Below are 23050 nucleotides of genomic sequence, written 5' to 3' on the forward strand. Positions count from 1 at the left end.
ATATTATGTTTATTTTTTAATATTTTATACAAAAACATTTAATAGCAAACAATTTCTGCTAATAAAACCAGTAACAACCATCAAACTGTTTTATTTCATTTTAATTGTGCATATGCTTAGTTCTGATGCTTTGTGATTTATTAGTGTTGAACCCGACTCACCCTTTTTTGTCCATGAGCAGGGAACAGACCACATGTATAATAATGATAACACCTGTGACTGGTTCTGTCACCATGATGTTTTATTATATAATTCTTAATTGTAGCTGGGCAAGTTCTGTGTCTTTTTGGTGTCTTTGATGTAAAGTAAGGGCGTAGGTTCTTTACCTGTTAGTGCCTCTGCTAAAACAGGTGTCAGGTAAACAAAGTTTCCAGCTGCACCAACAGAACAGCAGGATGATTTTCACTGCATCAAGAACAGTCAAGCAGATCAGCCCTGTGACCTGAAGCCTGCATGGTCTCTTCACACTTTAGATGAATGAGGCAACAGAGGCACAGCCATGTGTCAGGGGTGTTTGCTTGAATGAACATATCCAGCCAGTACCTGAGGAAATATATGTAGCCTAGAAATACACAGATTAAAAAAAGGTCAAGTGTGAAATGTTTTTTTTCTTTGATGGACACAGGGAGGGTCAGGCTTTAACAGAACAAGCATATTTATTATGAGGGAGGATATGGGTATTTTTGTTGTTGTTGTTTCCTTTTTTTTTTTTTACCATAAACTGATTTTCCTCTCCTTATGAGACGAGTTTTCTTAACTCGATTATTTCTGGCTACAAGTAGCGCGGGTGTTCTACGGTCAGCTCACTGATCGTCTAGTATGAAAGATGTCTCACTCTACAGTTGAAAATTTGGTTTGTCTTGGGCATTTATCTCTATGCTTTAGTTTTTTTTTAATAGGTTTTAGAGGAATACACAGACATAAACACAAACACTGCACAAATCAACTCGTCTGGTGTCTAATAGTCCTTATACAGTAAGCCAGCTTTAAAGAACTTGATACGTAGATAGAATGTGAATTTGTTTCCACCTCCAGGACCTAGACAGAGTTTTAGAAATACTGAGGTCATACATCTGAAAAAGTAACATAAAGAATTATTGGACTTGGCTCAAAAAAGGAAAGAAATAAAGAAAACGTGCTCAGTTGTGTAAAACTTGTCTTTCAGTGTCTCATTGGCAGGATATGGGTGGGGGTGAGGGTGGGGGGGTATGAAATATCAGAATCAGCCATCAAAAACATCTATGTTCACTCAAAAGCAGAATGTTGTTCATGTAGACTGGTACTTTATATGTATATATAGACTTTTGCTGAAAAGAGCTGCCAAAGCTTTTCGGGGACGTGTTGGTGTCAGGAAATATCGACAGAGTGAGACCTCTTCTGTTGTGGCACCCTCCATGTAGGCACGCGGGCTTCGCCTCGCCTCTGTGCCTGTGCATTGATTGTTGTGGCTTCTTCTCATCCAGAGAAAGTTCGCCTCCCAGCCCGGTCGTTTAATTTTGCTTTCATATTAAAGAACGATGGCAGATTCCCAGGAGGACAAGCTGTACAAGGCGGAATATGCCAAAAGCGGCCGTGCATCGTGCAAGAAATGCAAAGAAAACATAGCTAAAGACTCGCTGAGAATGGCCATCATGGTGCAGGTAACGTAGCGACGACTGGAGACACTTTATGTGCAGAAACCTGCTCCGTTAGCTGCCTCACTACCACGGTGTTGCTGTTGATATTCGGTTTGTTATTCTATGGGTACAGTGAGTATTAGTCAGCTAACCGGAGAATGAGAATATGTAGTTTATAGTGTGGTTTCACTTCAGTAGGTTAGGCCCTCGTTAGCATTTAAATGGCTGACATTGTCTATTGAATTTTGTTCACAAAGAGCCACCGAGCCTTTCATTCGGCTTATCGCAGTAGTGCATCCTGCTGTTCAGTAAAGGTTTACTCATACATTCATGATGCAGCTTGAGGTTAACATTAAGTTCGGGGCTGGTTTAAATATCTGCGTCCATTTGGATAGACAAAACCGCAACAGAAACAATTCCGGTCTGAAAAAGCTGCTGCTCCCCTACAGGGAATTAATCAACCAAGAAGCTAATGTGAAGAAACCTCCAATGTCATTCTCCTAATTCATGGCCTGTGGAGCAGCTCCAGATATTCAATCACTGGACTTCAGTCGGACTCAATCAGTTTGTTTAGTCAGTCTGCGGTGAAGTCAGCACTGGCACAGGACACTTTCTTCACTGTAGTATTTATTTCATTTTAATGAATGTCCATATTTAAATAAACATTTTTTGTCCAGTTTATAGAGAATCTATATTTGTACTGTAGATAAATAGGAATCAAATGATATGTCTCACGTTTTTTAATTTTGGAAGTATTCCTCACTCTTTCTCATCGCGATAGTTGATGTTTTCTATTTGCCCACCCCACCATGGAAATATGATAAATGGTACAATGACATCACATAATGAACAAAGAACTACAAAATAGATTTAGCCTTAAGTCACACCTAACTCTGCTGTATATCTAGACTATCTATTTGACTTTTGGTAAATTCTTCCTCTTAAGGTTCTACACCATAGAGACAATATGATAATAATTTAGGACCATCTTTCCTCATTCATAAGGAACAATTTACTCTGCTCTGAGCATCACAAATATTATGTGTAATCTGTTTTATAAAATGAGAAATAAATGAATCATACTTAATAAAGATTTTAACTCACAAGTCCAGGAAGATATTTTCTAGTGAGCCGCTATTAAGACATGTTCCACAGCAGGTGTTTTTCATCTCATATCCTCTCCAGTTCACTGTAAACATACTGAATGAATTAAACATGTCCTGTTTGTTCTTTGTCCTCCAGTCCCCCATGTTTGACGGGAAGGTCCCCCACTGGCACCACTTCTCTTGCTTCTGGCAGCGAGCAGCAGCTCAGTCCACTGGAGACATTGCTGGGTACTCTGACCTCCGCTGGGAAGACCAAGAGAAGGTCAAAAAGGCCATTGAAAGTGGTGGAGCTGCAGGAGGTCAGTAAAAGTATTGGTAAAATGACATAACGCCACACCCAGTGATGTACACAGACTCCTTATTGTCCCAGTGTGCCTGCATGGAGATGGTCAAGCAAATTAATTAGCTTAACGTCATGCTTACAGAGAGGCAGTATGCACCCTTATTGAATGAGGGGGTAAAAGTTTCCTATTAAACAGGTATAGAGATGGGCATCACCATACATCCCTGCAGCGCAGCAAACAGTGAATAAATTCTCCTGTAGCACTGTAAAAATCACTGAGATATGAGGAAAGAATTGCTGTCTGCTCAGGTGTGAACATTTATAGCCGTTATTTATTACTTTTATCAGTAAGAAAAAAAAACAGGTTCATAGAAAATACATTCGGCATCTCTAGAAGAATATATTAGAGAGGTCTGAAATAAATTTGCTTCCTGGTTATCAAAGTTTAGTGCTGTGTGTATGAGATATTTATGCATGTACTGCCAGTGACATTTCTGTAATCTAGTGAATATTATTTATTCAAAGAATTTTTTCACATATATAATTTTTCATTACTTGATTACACTGCATGATTTGAAAGTGAAAATTGCATAACTTTGTTCTTGTAGGGAAAGGGGACCAGAAGGGTGGCGCTAAAGGGGAGAAGACACTGAATGACTTTGCAGTGGAATATGCCAAGTCGAATCGCAGCACATGCAAAGGCTGTGAGCAGAAAATAGAAAAGGTTAGCAGCCACTTCTGTAAACTGTTTGAATACAACAATAACTAATATAACTGCTATCAGTTTAATGTTAATGATGTAAATAGTAGATGTTGTGCCTCACAAGTTGTATCCTATGGAATTGCTTTTCTACCGCCTCTGAATCCTCTGGCCTCTCCTTCAGGATCAGATTCGTGTGTCCAAGAAAACTGTGGACCCAGAGAAGCCCCAGCTGGGTCTGATCGACCGCTGGTACCACACAGCATGTTTCGTGAGCCGCAGGGAGGAGCTGGCCTTCAAACCTGAATACAGTGCTGCCCAGCTGAAGGGTTTCAACGCGCTACGAGCTGAAGACAAGGAACAGCTCAAGAAGAGGCTTCCTGCTGTCAAATCTGAAGGGTGAGACAAAAAAATACAGGATCATATTCTTTTGTGCAGGGTGGGTACTTTTAAGATTGTGAAGAATGTTTGCATTTTGACATTCAGTGTTCAGAGTTGGGGATCACAAGCCTGGTCATGTCTGGTGTGTGTTTTGGACCGCAGCACCCTCTCTATCATCATCACCAGCCCTATTTGAAGCCTCTCTGTCTCCCACTATTCTGCAGCACAAGAAAATGGCTTTAAAGGTGTCCCTGAAAGCCGTCATTGTGTACGCATACAGGAAAGGGTTAACAGCAGAGTTCGCATGTGACAGGATGATGGCAGTGAGCAGCAGCTCGAGTGGTACAGGGCAGTGTGGGCAGAGCAACAGGAAGCAGTTAATGATGTGAAGCGGGATCCAGCAGATTGTGAAGAGGAAAAGAACCAGAAAAAGTGTAGTAGCCGTCTTCACCTCGCGCCGCATGCTTGCCGCAGCCCTTGTTTGCCTCTCCCCTCTGCCGCTTTGCTCAGATGCGATGCGTCTCACCTGCCGCTTGACCATGACAAAGATTTGAGCATAGATGAGAAACATGATCACGAGGGGTGTCAACACACAAGCAAAGAAGTTGAAATAGACCATGTAGGTCATGTCCACCACCAAGACAAAGAAACAGTAGCCTGAATCAGGTGGTGCCTTGTGCCAGCCCATGAGCGGCACGAGTCCGATGAGAAGGGCCAGGAGCCATGTGGCGAGAATGACCAGCACGGCGTTGCGAGACGTCATCAGGACTTGGTAGCGGAAGGGCATGAAGATGGCCACGTAGCGCTCCACAGCCACTGCCAGAAGGCAGAAGATGGAGCTCTGGGTGAACATTATCAAAACACTCAGCATGAGAAGACACAGGTACAGGCTGTGACGCGGTAAACCAATATCAGTCAGGATGGCACAGGGAATGGCAATGGCGCCCACACAGATGTCAGCGACCGCAAGTGACACCAAGAAGTAGTTGGTGACGGTGCGTAGCCTGCGGTTGATGCCCACGGCGACACAGACCAGTAAATTACCGACTGTGGAGAGAAAGGCGATGACGAGCTCAGCAGCCATGTACGCGACATTTGGGGAAATCACCAAGTCAGCAGGCGGAGGTGACCGAGACGGTGAAGAGGAGGTGACAAAAGCAGTTGAAGAGCCCAGGAAAGGTCCTAAGGAAGGGGAAGAGAGATGGGATGAGTTTGTAGTTTGCTGAAAAGTGTGGAGGATCAGCAGTGCGCTTGTGTTTTCCATAGTTGTCCTAAAGAGAGAAATAAGATTCAAGTTAGAAGTTGAGCTGAACTACTCAGAATGGTCATGAAATGCACAAAAGCAATAAAATGACTCACCAGGATACAGTCATGTGGTCATGTTTAATAAAAGTGTTGCTGCTCAAGAAACTAAGAACTCGATCATCGCTCTTCTGACAGCAGGGAAACCGATTTGATACACCTGCCCTCACCTTAAAATCACATGAACACTCCTGTTTAAGCAAGACACTATTTTATAGAAATCCCTTCCTCCCTCATGATGTCACCTGTTGTCAGATAAGGGATGTTTGTCAGACAGAGACTGACTGCCATTCGGTGGTCATTAACTAAAATGCTGGTGTGTGACTGGTCTCATGAGGAGCTAATAAATTTGTCAGGGCAGAGTGGATGATATCAGCATTGACGCCTGGGATTGTGAAGACATGTACCAGCTTGTGTTTGTGTCTCCATTAACTGATGGGGCCCTAATGAATTTGCTTGATGAGTAAAGGTGTCAGATTCAGCCTTGTTTGTTCCTCCTCTGGATCATCCTGTGTCCCTTTTTGACCTCATTTAGGAAGTTAATTTGGATGTTTTATTTTTCACCTTCTTTTTTGTCCATGCTGAACAAAACAAAACCACAAACGTTTGGAAGAAAACTTACCGTGACTTTGACCTTGTGTTTGCTCTTGCAGAAAGCGTAAAGCTGATGAAGTGGATGGAGTATCAAAGAAACAGAAGAAGGAGGAAGAGGATGAGAAGAAGAAGCTGGAAGAGCAGTTGAAGGTACTTTTTTTTATATACGTCTTATTTTTTCTTTTTTGGAATAAACGTGACATTATATATGGTGACCATAATGTTGTTAATATGTTGCTCTGTTGTTGTGTGTGGTGTTTGCATGCATCCAAAGAACCAAAGCCAGCTGATTTGGGGAATCAAGGACAAGCTTAGGAAATTTTGTTCCATCAATGACATGAAGGAGCTGCTGATTGCAAATGGCCAGGAGGTTCCCTCTGGAGAGTCCAATGTAAGAGAAATATTCTCTGGATCTAAACATTCACTGTATTCTGAACATTGAAGATCCACCTGTGTCCAGATGTGGAAGAAGATTGTTTTTGCTTTTAATACTCATGAATTTAGTACAAAACTGACTCCCATTATGCAATCATCTGTGCTTTTGCTGTACATTCAACACTTTATTTCAATGATGATTGTTACCAGAGTCTGTGTTCTGCCACATACAGTTATAGTTATTGTGTTTTATCACACGTTTTTTAATCAACAGGTTGTTGACTCCCTGGCTGACGGTATGGCCTTCGGTGCACTTGAAGCCTGTAAGGAGTGCAAGGGCCAGCTGGTGTTCAAGGGTGATGCTTATTACTGCACAGGCGACATTTCAGCTTGGACAAAGTGTGTGTTCAAAACAGCAACACCTGCACGCAAGGACTGGGTCATCCCAAAGGTAGGTCACCTCATTTCAGGACTCTCTCTGGTTCCTTTTCAAGACTCCTTTACCAGCTCAAATCATTAGTCTGAGCCTGTGAGCAGCATTCAGGGAAGGGAGCTGATTAAAGGAAGACGTGCACCAAAATTATGAAAAACTCTTTATTCCAATTATATTTAACAACTTCTAATCAACTATCCTGGCTTGTTATGTCATTTCAGGAATTCAATGAGGTTCCCTTCCTGAAAAAATTCAAGTTCAAGCGACAGGACAGGGTTTACCCCAAAGAAGCTCCCAACCAAGCCCTGACAGAAGCCAAAGCCAAACCCCTGGCTAGTGCATCGAGTGCCCCGACTGAGCGACTGCCAGAGGGAGCACCTTCAGGTGAGAGAAGAAATTTGAAGGAGAATATTAATATCCTGAATATATTCAATTTTTAAAAAAAAAAATTTTTATATTCTGTCTGTATGCAGAGCTTGTGATTCGATTCAATTGAGGCGATGAATATGCAATTAAATTGTATTTTTTAACTTTGACATAAGGTTAAGTATAAGATTTTGTCAAATTATGTCTAATTATATTTTGAGAGTAATAAGAAAATCTTCAGGAAAATGATTGAAATGAAAACAAATCAAAACTGCAAATTTCTAGATAATTTAGATGCATCAGTACAATGTTATATATGAAATAAGTATGTGGTGGTGTTTTTTGGTCCCATAGACAAACCTCTGACAGGTATGAAACTGCTGGGTGTGGGTAAGCTGACCAAGAACAAGGATGATTTGAAGGCTGCTGTAGAGGAGTTGGGTGGAAAGATTACCAGCACAGCCAGTAAGGCCTTGCTCTGCCTCAGCACCAAGAGTGAGTAACGATTCAATAAAGGGACATATGGGACAATAAATTCCCTTAGTTACATTTAAAAGCTTATTTATTTCTTTATTTATGTAATATTTCCAACTTCTGTTGCATTCTTTGTCCTCATGTTTTCACAGAGGAAGTAGAGAAGATGAGTAAGAAAATGGAAGAAGTGAGGGATGCTGGCGTGCGTGTGGTCTCCGAGGATTTCCTCACAGACATCAAGTCGTCGGGTAAAGCTCTCCAGGAACTGGTCTCCCTGCACGCCATCTCACCTTGGGGTGCAGAGGTCAAAGTTGAGGCCCAGTTTCCGTCTGTGGCCTCTAAGTCCGGAGCACTGGCTACCAAAAGCACAGGGAGAGTGAAGGAGGAGGAAGGTAAAGGATATTTGTTGCTGTAGTTTGCAGTATGTGCTAACAGTTGTTTCTGTAAATGTTGGGCCTCATGTAGGTTTGTGTTATAGTGCAGGACTGTTCTGCCGTTTGTGTTTATTTATAAATAATTGCATATACACTATTACAGGTGGTAGCAAAGCCAAAAAGGTGAAACTCACAGTCAAAGGAGGAGCTGCTGTGGATCCAGATTCAGGTACTCATGAGTACTTTGCATTGAAGAAATAATCACTCTGTCTGTTTTCATCTTCTGAATCTGACTGGTGAATTTGATTTATTTATTTTTATTTATTTAATTATTTTTTTGTAGGTCTGGAGAACAGCGCCCATGTCCTGGAACAGAATGGGAAGATGTACAGTGCCACGCTGGGTCTTGTGGACATTGTCAGAGGAACTAACTCTTATTATAAACTGCAGCTGCTAGAGGATGATGTACAGAAAAGGTGATTTCACTTCTTTTGGTCATAGTGCAGAGGCTATTAAAAGGAACATTCAGGTCAGAAAGAGAGGCAACAGAAACAAACCATGCTGTATCTTAAATGCTAGCGCCAGTGCGGTAGTGCTGTTTGTTTGTTTGTTTTGTTTTTTCCATCCCATTATACTTCCTTAGCTCTATCCAAAGACTAACTTGAATGTCTCTTACACTTCCCCTCTGTGTCATCTGTGTGCAGGTACTGGGTGTTCAGGTCATGGGGTAGGGTGGGTACAACCATCGGAGGCAACAAGCTGGACAAGTTTCATGACAAGAACTCGGCCCTGGACAACTTCCTGGGTGTGTACAAGGAAAAGACGGGCAACGACTGGGGCTCCTCCAACTTCACCAAATATCCCAATAAGTTCTACCCACTGGAGATTGACTATGGACAGGTACGCACAAACACGCACAAAATTAAGAAGCAAATATACCACAGCGTAGTTATTACTGTACCTTACTGACTTTTATTTTTACATGTCATTTTTTTATGTTACTGGGCAGGATGAGGAGGCAGTGAAGAGGCTGACAGCGACCGCTGGCACCAAATCCAAGCTTGCCAAACCTGTCCAGGAGCTGATCAAGATGATCTTCGATGTGGAGAGTATGAAGAAGGCCATGGTGGAGTTTGAGGTAAGACTTTTTAATTTGTTTGGAGAATAAACATGTGGGAGAGAAACCCCATTAGATAGGTCTAGCTTGTTCTCCTCCAAGGGAAACAAAAAACAGCTGTTTTGATAAATCATATCACATCGTCTGGGAATGTGGGAAGCATTTGTGGAGATGATCTGTTTATGATTTAATACCAGGGGCTTAAATACAATGGTGTACCTTATGTTTCTATTACCAAGCCAGCATGTCAATCTAGCCTTGTTGTGTATACACTTAACTGAAAGCTAATAGTAAACATGAGAAGGTTCCACATATCCATCGCAATAAAAGTTGAGTTGTTTTTTGTAAAGGAAGTACATTGTGCATCCAACTTTTTTGTATCAGCAGCTCAATAAAAAAAAGATTGCCTTTTCTACAATTGAAGAATAATGTTAATGCAATCCCAGTGTGCGCATTATTCCTCCATGTGTTCCACATATGTACAGCTTAAATCTCCTTTCCTGTCTGCAGATTGACCTCCAGAAGATGCCGCTTGGAAAGCTGAGTAAGAGGCAGATTCAGAGTGCCTACGCTCTTCTCACTGAAGTACAGCAGGTCAGTAACCAACAGCTCCTCCTGCAGGGCCATCCCAGTTTTCACCTTTTGTTTTGTGTTACTTTTAATTCAAAAAGACGTACATATCTGTGGAGAATGTTCTCAGTCTTTTAATAATTACATCAACTATATTATTTTTCTTTTTTCTCGTAGGCTGTGTCAGATTGTGTGGCAGAGGCACAGATACTGGATCTCTCCAACCGCTTCTACACCTTGATACCTCATGATTTTGGCATGAAGAAACCTCCACTGCTCAGCAACCTGGACTACATTCAGGTGAGGGCACAAATACTGTGCATTTTCTCTTGTTCTGTCATCACACTGATAAGCCCAATGCAGATTTAAAGATGTGGCCGGATAAATACATCTGCATACATCTCCGTCCAGGCTAAAGTTCAGATGTTGGACAACCTGTTGGATATTGAAGTGGCCTACAGTCTGCTTAGAGGAGGGGCTCAGGATAATGAGAATGATCCCATCGACATAAACTACGAGAAACTCAAAACCAGGATTGAGGTAAGTAGTGTAACCCCTGTTTCACTCTTTGATAGTGATGGACGGTGTGCAACATCATGCATTTTTTCCATTTTCTCCAATGAAAATAATGTTCAGCTTGGTGACTCTAGAAAGAGATTATGATGGGAAAGCCTAAAGGATGTGACATGTTCATTTCACAGGTTGTTGACAAGACCACCGATGAGGCTGAGATCATTATGCAATATGTTAAGAACACCCACGCTGCCACGCACAACACTTACACACTGGAAGTGCAAGAAGTAAGTAATTATTGGGGAAAACAGTTTAAACAAGACATGAAGCATGAATAACATGCTGTACGTGTAAGTGTTTGTAAGTCATAAATGATCGACTTTTTACCTTCTTTCAGATATTCAAAATTGTTCGCGAGGGAGAGCACCAGCGTTACCGTCCCTTTGAGGAGCTACACAATCGCCAGCTACTGTGGCACGGGTCTCGTGCCACTAACTACGCTGGTATCTTGTCTCAGGGTCTTCGTATTGCCCCTCCAGAAGCCCCAGTGGTGCGTGGTGTTTGTAATTAAATGAGTTGGCATTATTCTTGATAATGATAATATATCAATACCTCCCCATTCATAAAGAGATGTGTTTAGTAAATGTTTCAAGTTGGTTTTGCTCATGAATTACTGTTCTGCTTCATTTTCTCTAGACTGGTTACATGTTCGGCAAAGGTGTGTACTTTGCTGACATGGTGTCCAAGAGTGCAAACTACTGTCACACCTCCCAGTCAGACCCTGTAGGGCTCCTACTGCTGGCTGAGGTTGCCCTCGGCAACATGTGAGTGACATTCCTAGTTCTTCAAAAATGCCTATTTCTTATGTGTTTTATTAAATATGTCTGTGATGCAGATGTAAATGAATGTGTCTTGCTTTTTTTTTCTTCTTTTTTTTTTTTTTCACTGCAGGCATGAATTGAAGAAGGCCTCTCACATAACAAAATTACCAAAGGGCAAACACAGTGTTAAAGGTGAGAAACTGGTAGCAGTAGCAGTGTTAAGGCACATTGCTGTGAACAGTTATTTAATGGTGGATTATTGTTTAATAATTCAAGAACAGTGATGGGAAATATATCTATACACCACATTATATAAACAGCAGGTCAATGTAATTATAGCACTTTGCCTCTTTAATGTGAATAATAATGAAAAAAATATACTTTGGGAAGTACTGTAACTGCTGAATGCTATAAAGATACAACATTCATATAAAATACTTGCATATGCTATGGTAAGAATTTAACAGTAATATTTGTTTATTAATGTGCTTTTCTGCTGACTAGCTGCTAATAATAATGTGTGTATAATGTACTAAATGTATTTACTGGAGATTTTGGAAGATTTTGTGGATGTAGAGGTTTGGTTTCTGGTCTTTCTCAGACCTTTGCTCTAACATTTCTTTTTCTTTTCAGGTTTGGGTAGAACTGCTCCTGATCCAGGTGCTGCTGTCAACTTAGAGGGGGTGCAAGTGCCTCTGGGAAAAGGCGTCCACACTAACATTGACGACACAAGTCTACTGTACAACGAGTATCCTTTAATACTTATCTCCTGGTTTGTGATATTGATAATAATTTTGCCAAATGGCCTTAGATTTATCCTGCAGATATTGTTGAGTAAACTGATTCGAGCTGAATTTGTAACCATTAACTTGTAAAAGTAGAGCTTTCATTACTGTGCATTCAGTTTTACTCTTTTACCAAGAATCACAGCATGACTATCAGCCTGAATTTAGGCCTGATGTTGCTGTTCTGTTTTTGGACCTAAGCTCATTTTAAGCCCCTTTTACACTGGTCAAAAAACCTGGTAAGACCCGCATATATCTGGCTTTTGTCAGCAATGGAAAAGGGTACAATTGGCACCCACTGCTGGATGAAATGACTGAAGTAGACACGGGTTTAGATTGATTGTGAATGACTGTTTACATGAGGAGGACTTATGCTGAGAGAGCACAGCTTATCTTTTCTGGTGAGAAAGGTTCTTTTCTAACCTCCTGATCATGATGTAGACCACTCTGAGGCACCAATGTTTTTTCATACCTGGATGAAATTTTCTTTTCTCACATAAACTGATGATAATTGATAATTTGCATGAGCTCATAGCCGCTAAATGTCGATTTTAAGGACAAAAAGAAACAAAGCAGTTGAAACCTCTTTGTATAGTGTTTTTTGGTAGTGTACTATTTTGTCCTAACCCGATTTTCTCAGGCCTCTTAGAGTTATTAAATTAAACTAACCCTAGAACATCTATTTCTGTTTAGCACTCATGTCTGTAATTTGTGAAATGCCCACTTTTTTTTCACTGTGTTGGTCATATTATCTGTATAGTCTCTATTTTCCTTAACCGCCACTCCTCTAGGTACATTGTGTATGATGTAGCACAGATAAACATGAAGTATCTCCTGAAGATCAAGTTTAACTACCAGACGTCCCTGTGGTGAGATGGGCTGTGTCGGAACCTCCTTCAGTGAAAACAAAGACCACTGCTGCCTCCAAATGCCTGGGCTTCATTCTCTGCAACAGAAGATGTTTGGCAAAGGAGCGATGCCATACCACGCTTTACAGTGGTCATTGAAAATCTCCAGTCACTTAATTGCTTTTTCATCAGGTTAACTAGCTGGCAGCCTTTCTTACTTTTGCATTAGGTATTTAAATACCTACTTCTGACTCAAAACTGTGGGTCACAGCTCAGTACAGTAGTTGAAGCACAGTGCATACTACAACGAAAGGGTTTTGGTTTAGACATGGACAACAGAAATGTTAGTTTTCTGTCTCACGTGGTAATCTTGAATTTGAGAAAGGTATCATGTCTTGATTCTTTTAATAAATCTGTAGTTAATAAGGCATAGTACTGCAAAATAGATAGCTCTGAGTTGTGAACAACCAGTCTGCAGACATATACAAACCAATGTTTATATTTTGCAAAGTTTCCCCAGTAAAATAGCCACTAAGATGAACATTTTTTAGACTGTTGGGTTCAAAGATACTGTACAAGGTTTGACCTGTATATATGTGTTTCGTTGTTTGTCTCTCAAACTGTCTTCCTTGCAGAAAATTAAAGAAAAATAAAACATTGTAGTTCATGTTTATGCAGGATATTCTGTGAAAGAAACAACTGCCATTGTATGTGGTACACTTTTTCTTAGTGTTTTTCTTGCTTACCTCAAACAAAATAAAAGACAAAATTTCTGTGATTGCAATTTGTTTTATTTTCAGTGGGGAAATGAATGTAAATCTGTAAGATTTTCAAACTAATAGGATACTTGATTTATTTCCTTTAGGGGTTTCTCTTTTCTTCTCTTTAGCTTGGGCAGGTCAAAGGTCAGGGTCAGCAAACTATGTACTCCATAAACTATGGGATTCCTGAGGATGTTAGATTGGGCTTTAAATTGGAACTTGTAGTTGGATTTTTAAGAAAAAAGAAACCTTGCTGCCTAAATATACAAAAATTAGAATTTACTAACGTAATTCATTTGAAAGGGGTTTTTCAGGGAAGTCATTTTTAGACTGGTTTTCTGGTGCTATATATAACTCCAAAGCAACAACTTGCACATGGGGAGATATATTTAAACTCGAAAAAACCATTGACACCGCCTTCTCAATAATGAAGAAAAATTAAATACGTGACAGTAACTTATGTGTTGTATGAAACAATGGAGGGCTGCTGCTGAATGGCCATTCAGTCCAGTTTTTGATATGAAACGGTTTTCTAAGCATTTCCCGTAACATTTTGTACGAAAAGTTGTCAAATTAATGTGCGTATGAATTGAATATGTAATACAAAGTGAATCTCCAACCATGAGTTTGATAAATTATTGTATTTTTATTTCTCAAATCGCCCTCCAGACTGCGTCCCGACCCAGAATGCATTTTGACAAGGTCTTTGAAAAAGCGGCGCGGCTAATTCAAGATGGCGGAGATGGACCAGCTGTTAGACGAGAGTGAGTAACAACACAAATTCAAGGAGTTTTGCAGTGTAAACACACAACCGTCCCGTGGTGATAAAATACATATTTGGTTATAAGCTGCTATCGGTGTCCATATAATAAATATCGTAAGTTTTGGGCAGACTTCGTAAGGTCATTTTTAGACGCAAAGATATACCGGTCTGTCCAGGTCAGCTAACGCTTGTTAGCAGGAGAGGCTAACCATAGCTAATGTAGGAGTTGAGCAAGTTACTTTAGCCCAACTGGGTAAACAAATAACGTTAGCTTAGCTACTAGCTAACGTCTGCTAACCCTACATCGTACGCAGCAATAACAAAAGGACTGCTAGAACGTCACTACTGGGAAAAAATACACGCTAGCTACTAGCTACCTGGTTTTCTGGGTATAGATTTTTAGTGCTCTGTGACATCTTCCTTATATTTAACGGTAGTTAGCGCAGGTTAAAGTTGCATGGTAACGCGTTGTGTTTCATATTGACAAGCTGGTTAAGGGAAACTAGCCAAGTTTTATGTGGCTAGTTAACACCTGAAATAGTCATGTTAGTTGATGTGAACGTAGTTAACGTAACTGAATATGCTCTCTGGATTGTAACCTAGTGTAACGTTAGCTTGTTCAGCTCATTTCTTTGATATGATCTGGTCAGCTGATGTTAAACCCGTGCTTGACAGCTGAATTGGGGGGTAAAGGCCTAACTGACTGCGCTAGCATTCACTGTATCTAACTTCAGTTTAACCCAGCTGGCTGCTGTCAATGTTTAAAGGACAGACTCGTAGACGTCAGTAATTTACATACGTTTTCTATGATAGCCAAAATAAACATATCATATTAACTTAAAAATAAATCATGAACTTAAAATTAGAGAACATAGCCTAATTATCTTATTCATCGCAGTGATATGATTAGCAAAGTATTCATAGCATTAATAGTTAGTGTAAAACCCCCCTTTTGTCAGTTTATTGGGAACTCCTAGCTAAGACCACTGCAGTGTAATATGTATAATTATGATGACCAATGTGCTTTGTATATTGTCCACTTCATTCAAATCATTCAGTTTAGTCTTAACAACAGATACACTTCAATACAGTACAGTTCAAAAGCACCACCATCCTCCAAAAATAATCATAAAGTTGAATCAGCACCTCTTTATATTGTATTATAGCCTTCATGTAGGCAGGACTTAGTGCAGGATTGTTGTATTAAACTGCATTAGTTTTAGCTCTTTGTTCCTAATAATCTGAGTGTATGTGTTTTCTAATGCTGTTAGTGCAAGACTGTAGATTGATGTAGCCCAATTTGTCCTCTTCCTCAGGCTCTTCAGCAGAGGCACTTGTCAGTCTAAAAGGTATGTAGGCACTTTCTGTATCTATCATTCTCTACATTTGTTCTTAGTACTGTGTAAGTACATTGGGAGCTACTGGAATCTGCAGTGTAATTCTCTATGCCAAAACATACTTTTTCAATTAAGATTATTCAGATTTTATCTTGTTTGTATATGTATTGGCTGACATATGCTATAGGTAAACTGTTGAAATATTTTCAGGAATCTTAAATTCTTCTACTTCCCATACTTATACTAAATTCTTATACTTCTTTATGACCCACCATAAAGACAAGCTTACAGTGACAACCCACACTACCTGAACATTGTGGGTGACAAATTAAAGGAAAAACCAACATAAAGAGCCATAGTAAGGTGTTGCACCACCACATGCTGCCAGAACAGCTTCAGTGCACCTTGGCATTGATTCTGCAAGTCTCTGGAACTCTACCGGAGGGATGGAATGCCATTCTTCCAAAAGATATTACCTGGTGGTGTGACTCATCCTGCCATATTACTTTTTCCACATCTCTGTAGACCAGTGCCTATGGTTTTTGAACTACTGAACTCTCAAATGAGCATAAATCTTTGTAATGACGGGTTTATGCACTGCAACCCTTCTCTAAGATCCCTCCCTATGTAACTGTTGATGGACTGTACTTGCTGACACAGTCTGATCACGTCCTGCATTTTGACATTCTCAGTCACCTGAGGAAGAGCTGCCCTTCTCTTTTTCCTTACGCATTGCACTAATGCACGAGCATCACAATCATCAAATGTGTGATTTTGACTTCAATTTCCAACCCTATTCACTGATGTATTTCCCCTAGATCTAAGTGCAGATGTTACTTTAGTCACTGTTCCTATCGAAACATGAGCCAGTTGAGCAGTCTTTGTGACTGAAGCTCCTGCAATCTGTGCCCCAACAACAAACCTTTCAAAGTCACTTAGATCATTTTCTCTTCTTCAATTTGATACAAACTCTGAATCAACTGCACCTGCTCAGCATTTTTATTCATGCCACAGAGCATTACTGGATGTTAATTGCTTAATTGTACCATGCAGTGCACCTGTGTGGAAATGTGCATTTGTTATGTTTCTCCACTCATTTATTCAGGTTTCTTTAATTTGCCACCCGTCTGTAATTGTGTTATAATTTTCCCCCATTGCAGTTTTGTCTGTATTTTTGCAAACATAAATGTTTGTTTAAGACTTTACATTTTTTCTGTGATTTGAGAATAGTTTTTAGTCTGACATTTGATAGGGAGTAGGTCTGAGTGGGGTCTTTAATCTGGTGTTCTGACACTATTTTGAATAAATGCATTGGTTTTCATACAGAGGGCAGTTTGTCCAACACTCTGAATGAAAAGAACAGCTTCCCAAGAGCTCACAACACCAGGGGACGACATTCCTCCCTCACAATGGACACGGTAAGAAGCACACTGTTGTTTTCAAAGTTTTAAACCTGTGAAGAGGTAGCAACAGAGGAGCTTCTGTTATATTCTGTTATATAAACAATTAAATGAAAAGTTAGTTAATATGAAAGTACAAACTTCAAAAGGACAACTGAAATTCACAACAATTAAATGGCATTGTCTGTTACTCAGTAATTAAGGGGTTTTTGTTTAGTATGGAAGTATTGTTGGTGTTGATTCACTGTCTATTGATGATCTTATCAGCTGCAGTTAAGTATTTTCTTTGCAATTGTCTTTTTCAGCTAAATAGTTTAATTTATTGCTTCACTATTGTTTTCACACGAAATGTGAATTTGGAAGAAATATGAATTCCTCATGCACCTGGTCTAGTGCAAATATGTGTATTCCATTTTGCACTGAATTAAAGTAGTAGGCAGTATTTCTAAATGCCAGTGGCAAAGTTTGGGACACAGGACTTTAGGAGGGAGTCTAGTATAAAGTGCGACCCAGTCAGCCCAGAGCAAAATGTGACAGTGTGCTTGAAGTGGATATTTTCACCTCACTAGAAAATTCTTTGTGTCAGAAGTGTTAAATCAAAGATAAAGACAGCAACTATCCAAAAAAAATCCCCATTGTTTACATGTATTTGCCTGGATACATATAGAGTATTCTACTGCTTATTAAATGTATTTCTATAAAGTGAGATTATTGCACACAAATATTTGTGCCTGGTATGAAAAGAGTTTTATTCTTTCAGCATTATTGGCTCTATTCATGAACATTATCCTTCCAGCCCACACGGAGCTCAAAGAGGAGCCGTTTGTTTCGGGAGGAAGATGAGCAGCCACAACAGCGTCTCCCCTCCAGATCCCCTCGGAGGAGCCAGAGGGTCACCACCACACCACAGGTAAAGCTTATACACCATGAGAGTTATTCATAGTGAAAAGCGGTTATAATTTCCCACTTTCCTACTCTTGCGTTGCTTTTAAAGATGGTGTAAAAAGTGTGGAGAGATAATGGTTGGCAGACACTGCAACATTGCTTCATGGAGCTTGGAACTTCCCTTCCTATTGCACTTCCGAAAACACACTAAAATGGCTATATTATGATGTTAACAAGTTTATTTATTAACAAAGAGATGGTAGCCAGTGTCTATTCTGACAGTATTTCCATTTGCTGCTTTACAATACACACTGAATGCGCTGAAGCTGCTGGACACTGCTAGATATTTGCCTCTTGTCATTGAAAATTAGCTGGATGTGAAAGCAATTTAATTGAATAACTGATGTTTTAATGTTTTTTCTTAACAGAAGTTTTCTAATGTGGTGACACCAGATAAAAAGGCATCCCAGAAAATAGGGCTGAGATTAAGAAACCTCCTAAAGCTACCCAAAGCTCACAAATGGTGCATCTATGAGTGGTTCTACTCCAATATTGACAGGTAAAGTCTCGCTTTCACCTTCAGGAGACAGTTATCTTAAGCAGGTACGCATAAATACAAAAAAGGGAAAAATTAGCTGCCTATACATGGTCTGAGCTCAGCTTGTCATGTTTGGTGCAGAGTGAATGCCAAGTGCTCAACATCATACAGTGTATCTTCTCTCTCTAAAGGAAGTGTTAAATTCATGCTGAAGAAAACCCTAGTGACATGTACTTTTAAATTATTAACACTGTTAAACTGACTAAACTAATATTGTTATAGTGTTACAACAACAAGCCTAGACTTCCAGAAGCTTAACTTTTTGATTAGCCGTAATTGGGTAATTTAAAGCTAAAATTTTGGTTAATATACAGTATCTTTGTCTAAAGGATTTTTCACTTCTATCTTTTCTTCCAGACCTCTTTTTGAGGGTGACAATGAGTTCTGCCTGTGTCTCAAAGAGTCTTTCCCCAACTTAAAAACAAGAAAGCTGACAAGAGTTGAGTGGGGAACAATCAGGAGACTGATGGGAAAACCTCGACGGTATGCTGCCATCCTTACACTTTCTGCCTCTACACACCATTTTCACTCATTGCCCCCTCCCCCCCATTTTTCTTTGATATGTTAAATATTTGAAACTGTATTTTTCATAAGACTGTTTCCTCAAAGACTTAATCTGTAAAGAGAAATAGTGTTATAGCAATGTGTTGTTCTGTTTCGTCCAGGTGTTCATCAGCATTTTTTGCTGAAGAGCGAACAGCGCTGAGACAGAAGAGGCAGAAGATGCGCCTGCTGCAGCAAAGAAAACTGTCTGACGTGTCGAACTGCAAAGACCTTCCTGATGAAATCCCCCTGCCTCTCATCATAGGAACCAAAGTCACTGGTAAGAGGCCTGAAACGTAGATGCATCATTTTCAGCAGTTACAACAGCAAGACATTTCAGTTAAATGACCTGCAAAGCAAACAAGTTTACATTTTCAGTATTTGCCTGATTTTTGCATGTCAAACAGTAGGAGCATTTTTAATCCCTGTATTGATCACAACATTTCAAGCAACCTGATATTTTTATGACTATGTAATGATCAAATAAGAGAACTATTAAGAGTGAAAGGCTAAACCCTAATTGCAGTGAAGTGTTATGTGTAGTACCAATTCAGTTTTTTCTTCAACAGCTCGACTCCGAGGTGTCCATGATGGGTTGTTCACTGGGCAGATTGATGCAGTGGACACCAGCGCTGCCACGTATCGTGTCACCTTTGACCGCACTGGTCTGGGAACACACACTGTGCCTGACTATGAAGTCTTGGTAAGATTTGCCAATCGGCTTGCTAAGATAACAGCTGCTCTGAGGCTGCATTCGCACTAATATGTTTTCATTTTAAAACACATTCCTATTGCTTCTTTTACACCTGGCACCCATAGTATTCTTTAGTTTTGGAACCTATAAAATTGGAGACTTTTGGAAACACTCCTGGCCCCATTTTAGTTTGAAAACTATGGGGCTGCATTTTTGTTCTTTTTTTATTCTTTAATAGCTGTACTTGAAGGAGTTTCATGATACATTGTTGTGATGATTGTGTTTTCCAGAGCAATGAACCCAATGAGACCATGCCCATTTCAGCCTTTGCCCAGAAGCACCGGACAACACGCTACATGCAAAACCTCATGACTCCACCCAGAGCGCCCTACCCGTCCGCTGCTACTCCTGTCCTTATGGTAATATGAACCTACATTTAATGACAGATTTATATGTGCTGTCCCATCACACTTGCCCTCGTAAATGCACAACCAGTTCTATCGGTTGTAAATTACTTTTTGGTTTTGGCTTAAATCTGCTTTGGCTGTGAGTAGATTTTTTTACTGCAACAGTTACTTGGTCATTTATTCTGACAAGGTTTTGTTTAACATATCTAGTTCAAGAAGGTTGTAAATATATACATACAATAGTATATTTAGAGAAAGACAGATCAGGGAGTGTCACATTCAATAACGTCATCACAACAAAGAATTTATTGAATTGAAGGAAAAATCTTAAAGCAAACCTAGTTCTTGTGTTATTTCTGTGAAAGAGAGAATAAATGAAAATAAATGGATCCAATGACAGGACAAGTGTGCATCATATTGCTACTACAGAGCATGTCTTCAGAAAAATGGCAAATCTCTTCCTCTGCATTGCTTATGAAGATGAATGACTCCACTGTGGGATTTTTTTTTTTTGTTACAGGACAATGACCCTCTTATCAACCAGTCACCATGGAGGAACAAACTGCCTGGTGCTGAGGGGGATACTCTGGGAGGATTTCCTGTCAAGTTCCTGGTCCAAGTGGTAAATGCTTTCAAATGGAAAACTAAAAGGTGACATCCTAAAACTTTTTTAACACATTGTTTTAACCACTTCTTTCTTATTTTTTCATGATTAGACGAGGCTGTCCAAAATCCTCATGATCAAGAAAGAGCATATCAAGCACTTGAAAGAAATGAACACAGAGGCAGAGAAACTGGTATGATCATAATTTGATTTAAAGTTTCGCCAACATGTAAATATTTCTGAGATGCATTCTTCAAGCCCAGGTAACCTATCTTTGTGTTTTCATGTTCAGAAGTCGTACTCGATGCCTATTGACCTGGACTTCCAGAAACGATATGCGACCACAGTGCTTGAGCTGGAGCAGCTCAACAAAGATCTCAATAAGGTGCTGCATGAAGTTCAGCAGTTTTGCTGTGAGGTATGTCAATAGAGACATTTCAGTCTCATCACTAATTACTATTAGTAATACTATGACTATTTCATGCCCTGTTCAATCTTGAACAATCTGAAAAAATAAACTAACAGAGCCTTGTTTAAATTGTGAATCAACAATGTGTGTTTGTCCAGCTCGCTCCAGATCAGGGTATGGTTCCAGCTGACCATCCCACAGAGCTGCGGCGGCGTTGTGAAGAAGAGGCCCAGCAGATGGTGCAGCTGAGTAACTCCCTGAAGGATGGACAGCAGAGTGTGACAAACCCCAGCCTCACACACCTCATCTCCCGCCTCACTGCTCTGCTCCTACAGATCAAGGTAGAGGATATATCCACACTGCTGCTGTCTGCTTTCAAATTTCTCAACATATGTCAGGATGACATTGGGCATTCTCGCTGAATTGCATTCTGGTTGAAGTTTATCCTCGTTTATTTGTTTTTATTCTCTGTGATGAAAACGTCTTGTTGGTGAATTAGATTTTGAGCATCTTCATATCAAAAATTCAAAAGATTTTCTATTACGGAGTGGCACTTGATTACATGTTATTTATCTGTTCTTTTGGCTTGTTTCAGTGTCTGGCAGATGGAGGAGACCTGAATTCATTTGAGTTCAAATCTCTAACAGACTCCCTTAATGATATAAAGGCATCAATTGATCCCTCCAACCTCAGGTAAATGAAGCTACAGTATTTCTATCTACACAGCTGTACAATCTAATTGATGGAATGGTTCATAGTTTTGTATGTGTTTAAATTGTAAGCACAAGCAATGTACATTTTTTCCTTTTCTGGTACAATGTCAGTCACTTACATTATTATCTCTTTTGTCTTTCCAGTTGCTTCCAGAATAATGTTGAGATCCATGTGGCACACATCCAGAGTGGCCTTAGTCAACTGGGCAATCTGCATGCGTTTGCTGCCAACAACACCAATGCAGTCTGAGGACCTGCATCGTCCTCACCACACACACAGGTGCATGCACACCTACAAATGTGTGGTCCATTAATACTGTCTTTTGAGATGGTGCTTTCACCTGAACTGTCAATAGACTGAACAAAAGCCTGCGTGGATGTTGTGGACCACCTCTACACAATCTGAATTTGGATGTCCCAGTGAAACGGCTCTGCCCAGGCTCCTGATGCTTTGTGCTGAAGGGAGGGAGGATGTCAGAAGTATTTTACCCCCCCATTTTATTGTTTGAAAATGTTTGTGCGCCCAATTGAACACAAACCTGAAAGAGTCTTTCACTATTCTATTGCCACAAATCCACTTCTCCAAACTTTCAATGGTTATTTATTGGTTCATTGTGCCAAACATTGATTCTTAGAGTTTTTATAGTCCATATTTATTTATTTTTGAGTAGGTGTGTATGGTTATGAAACAATATTTTGCTATCTCTAAAGTTTCCCCAGGTAAGTGTTGTGTTCTGTTGCTCCGCTGATGGTAAGCACAGGGGAGGCTAAAGAAATGTTTTATAAAATTGTTTATTGTAGATAATTGTACAATATCTCTGATTATTAGGACTATCGTCAACATTTCTGCTGTGTATTCAGAAATGACTTTTGTAATTTTGTGTGCACTGAAAAGAGATTTTGGTATTTTTATAAAGGAGAACTCTGGGGTTTTGATGCCTTTTACTCCCTAAGATGATCTTTGCATTTCCACATTTGGCATGGCTGTTGCTGCAACCCCCACACTAAGCCTGCATCACTGATGTAACCCTGAAAATTCAAGTCAACAGTTTTTTCCTAGAGAATCTCCTTTTTCAGTTTTGTAAAGTTGTATATGAGAGTGCCTCAGGGCAATTGTATATAAATGTTTCCGTCTTTTTATATTAAACATAATATTGCAAAGCAGTATTTGGTTTTCTACTTTTTAGTCTTTATTAACAAATGAAGTATCAATATTTTTCTTTTACAATCATCAGTTTTATTACTATTTTACAATAAATACACATTTTCTTTTTATGC

General features: G+C 39.8%; 2 protein-coding genes across 3 annotated transcripts; both read left to right on the top strand.

Annotated features, from left to right (window-relative positions):
• The first annotated feature begins 1410 nt into the window (after positions 1-1410).
• parp1 (poly(ADP-ribose) polymerase 1) lies at positions 1411-13431 on the top strand. Its single transcript, XM_022768795.1, has 23 exons — positions 1411-1640; positions 2859-3021; positions 3614-3729; positions 3890-4104; positions 6042-6132; positions 6257-6373; positions 6632-6808; positions 7012-7174; positions 7511-7651; positions 7783-8022; positions 8168-8233; positions 8348-8480; positions 8709-8904; positions 9014-9142; positions 9632-9715; positions 9869-9991; positions 10103-10231; positions 10393-10491; positions 10602-10754; positions 10901-11028; positions 11156-11217; positions 11659-11773; positions 12602-13431. The coding sequence occupies exons 1-23, from the start codon at positions 1518-1520 to the stop codon at positions 12681-12683; spliced, it is 3045 nt and encodes a 1014-aa protein (XP_022624516.1). The 5' UTR covers positions 1411-1517; the 3' UTR covers positions 12684-13431.
• A 679-nt stretch (positions 13432-14110) lies between these two features.
• On the top strand, positions 14111-22931 carry lin9 (lin-9 DREAM MuvB core complex component). 2 transcript variants are annotated; one of them, XM_022770309.1, is made up of 15 exons: positions 14111-14183; positions 15499-15531; positions 16846-16937; positions 17716-17829; positions 18233-18363; positions 18760-18885; positions 19068-19225; positions 19515-19648; positions 19930-20058; positions 20567-20668; positions 20763-20843; positions 20943-21068; positions 21218-21400; positions 21655-21752; positions 21917-22931. In XM_022770309.1, the coding sequence occupies exons 1-15, from the start codon at positions 14153-14155 to the stop codon at positions 22020-22022; spliced, it is 1644 nt and encodes a 547-aa protein (XP_022626030.1). In that variant the 5' UTR covers positions 14111-14152; the 3' UTR covers positions 22023-22931. The 2 variants fall into 2 exon arrangements, with proteins under 2 accessions (XP_022626030.1, XP_022626031.1); XM_022770310.1 differs by having other exon boundaries at positions 18236-18363.
• The last annotated feature ends 119 nt before the right edge of the window (positions 22932-23050 follow it).

This window comes from Seriola dumerili, unplaced genomic scaffold (genome assembly GCF_002260705.1).
Source record: "Seriola dumerili isolate Sdu_G_001 unplaced genomic scaffold, Sdu_1.0 BDQW01000025.1, whole genome shotgun sequence".
Classification (NCBI taxonomy): Eukaryota; Metazoa; Chordata; class Actinopteri; order Carangiformes; family Carangidae; genus Seriola; species Seriola dumerili.

Coding starts and splice junctions, on each gene's coding strand:
- parp1 (XM_022768795.1), top strand. CDS start 1,518: ATGGCAGATTCCCAGGAGGACAAGCTGTACAAGGCGGAATATGCCAAA. Junction 9,716..9,868: donor TTCTCACTGAAGTACAGCAG/GTCAGTAACCAA, acceptor TTTTTCTCGTAG/GCTGTGTCAGATTGTGTGGC. Junction 11,218..11,658: donor GGGCAAACACAGTGTTAAAG/GTGAGAAACTGG, acceptor TTTTCTTTTCAG/GTTTGGGTAGAACTGCTCCT.
- lin9 (XM_022770309.1), top strand. CDS start 14,153: ATGGCGGAGATGGACCAGCTGTTAGACGAGA. Junction 15,532..16,845: donor GGCACTTGTCAGTCTAAAAG/GTATGTAGGCAC, acceptor GTTTTCATACAG/AGGGCAGTTTGTCCAACACT. Junction 17,830..18,232: donor GGGTCACCACCACACCACAG/GTAAAGCTTATA, acceptor TTTTCTTAACAG/AAGTTTTCTAATGTGGTGAC.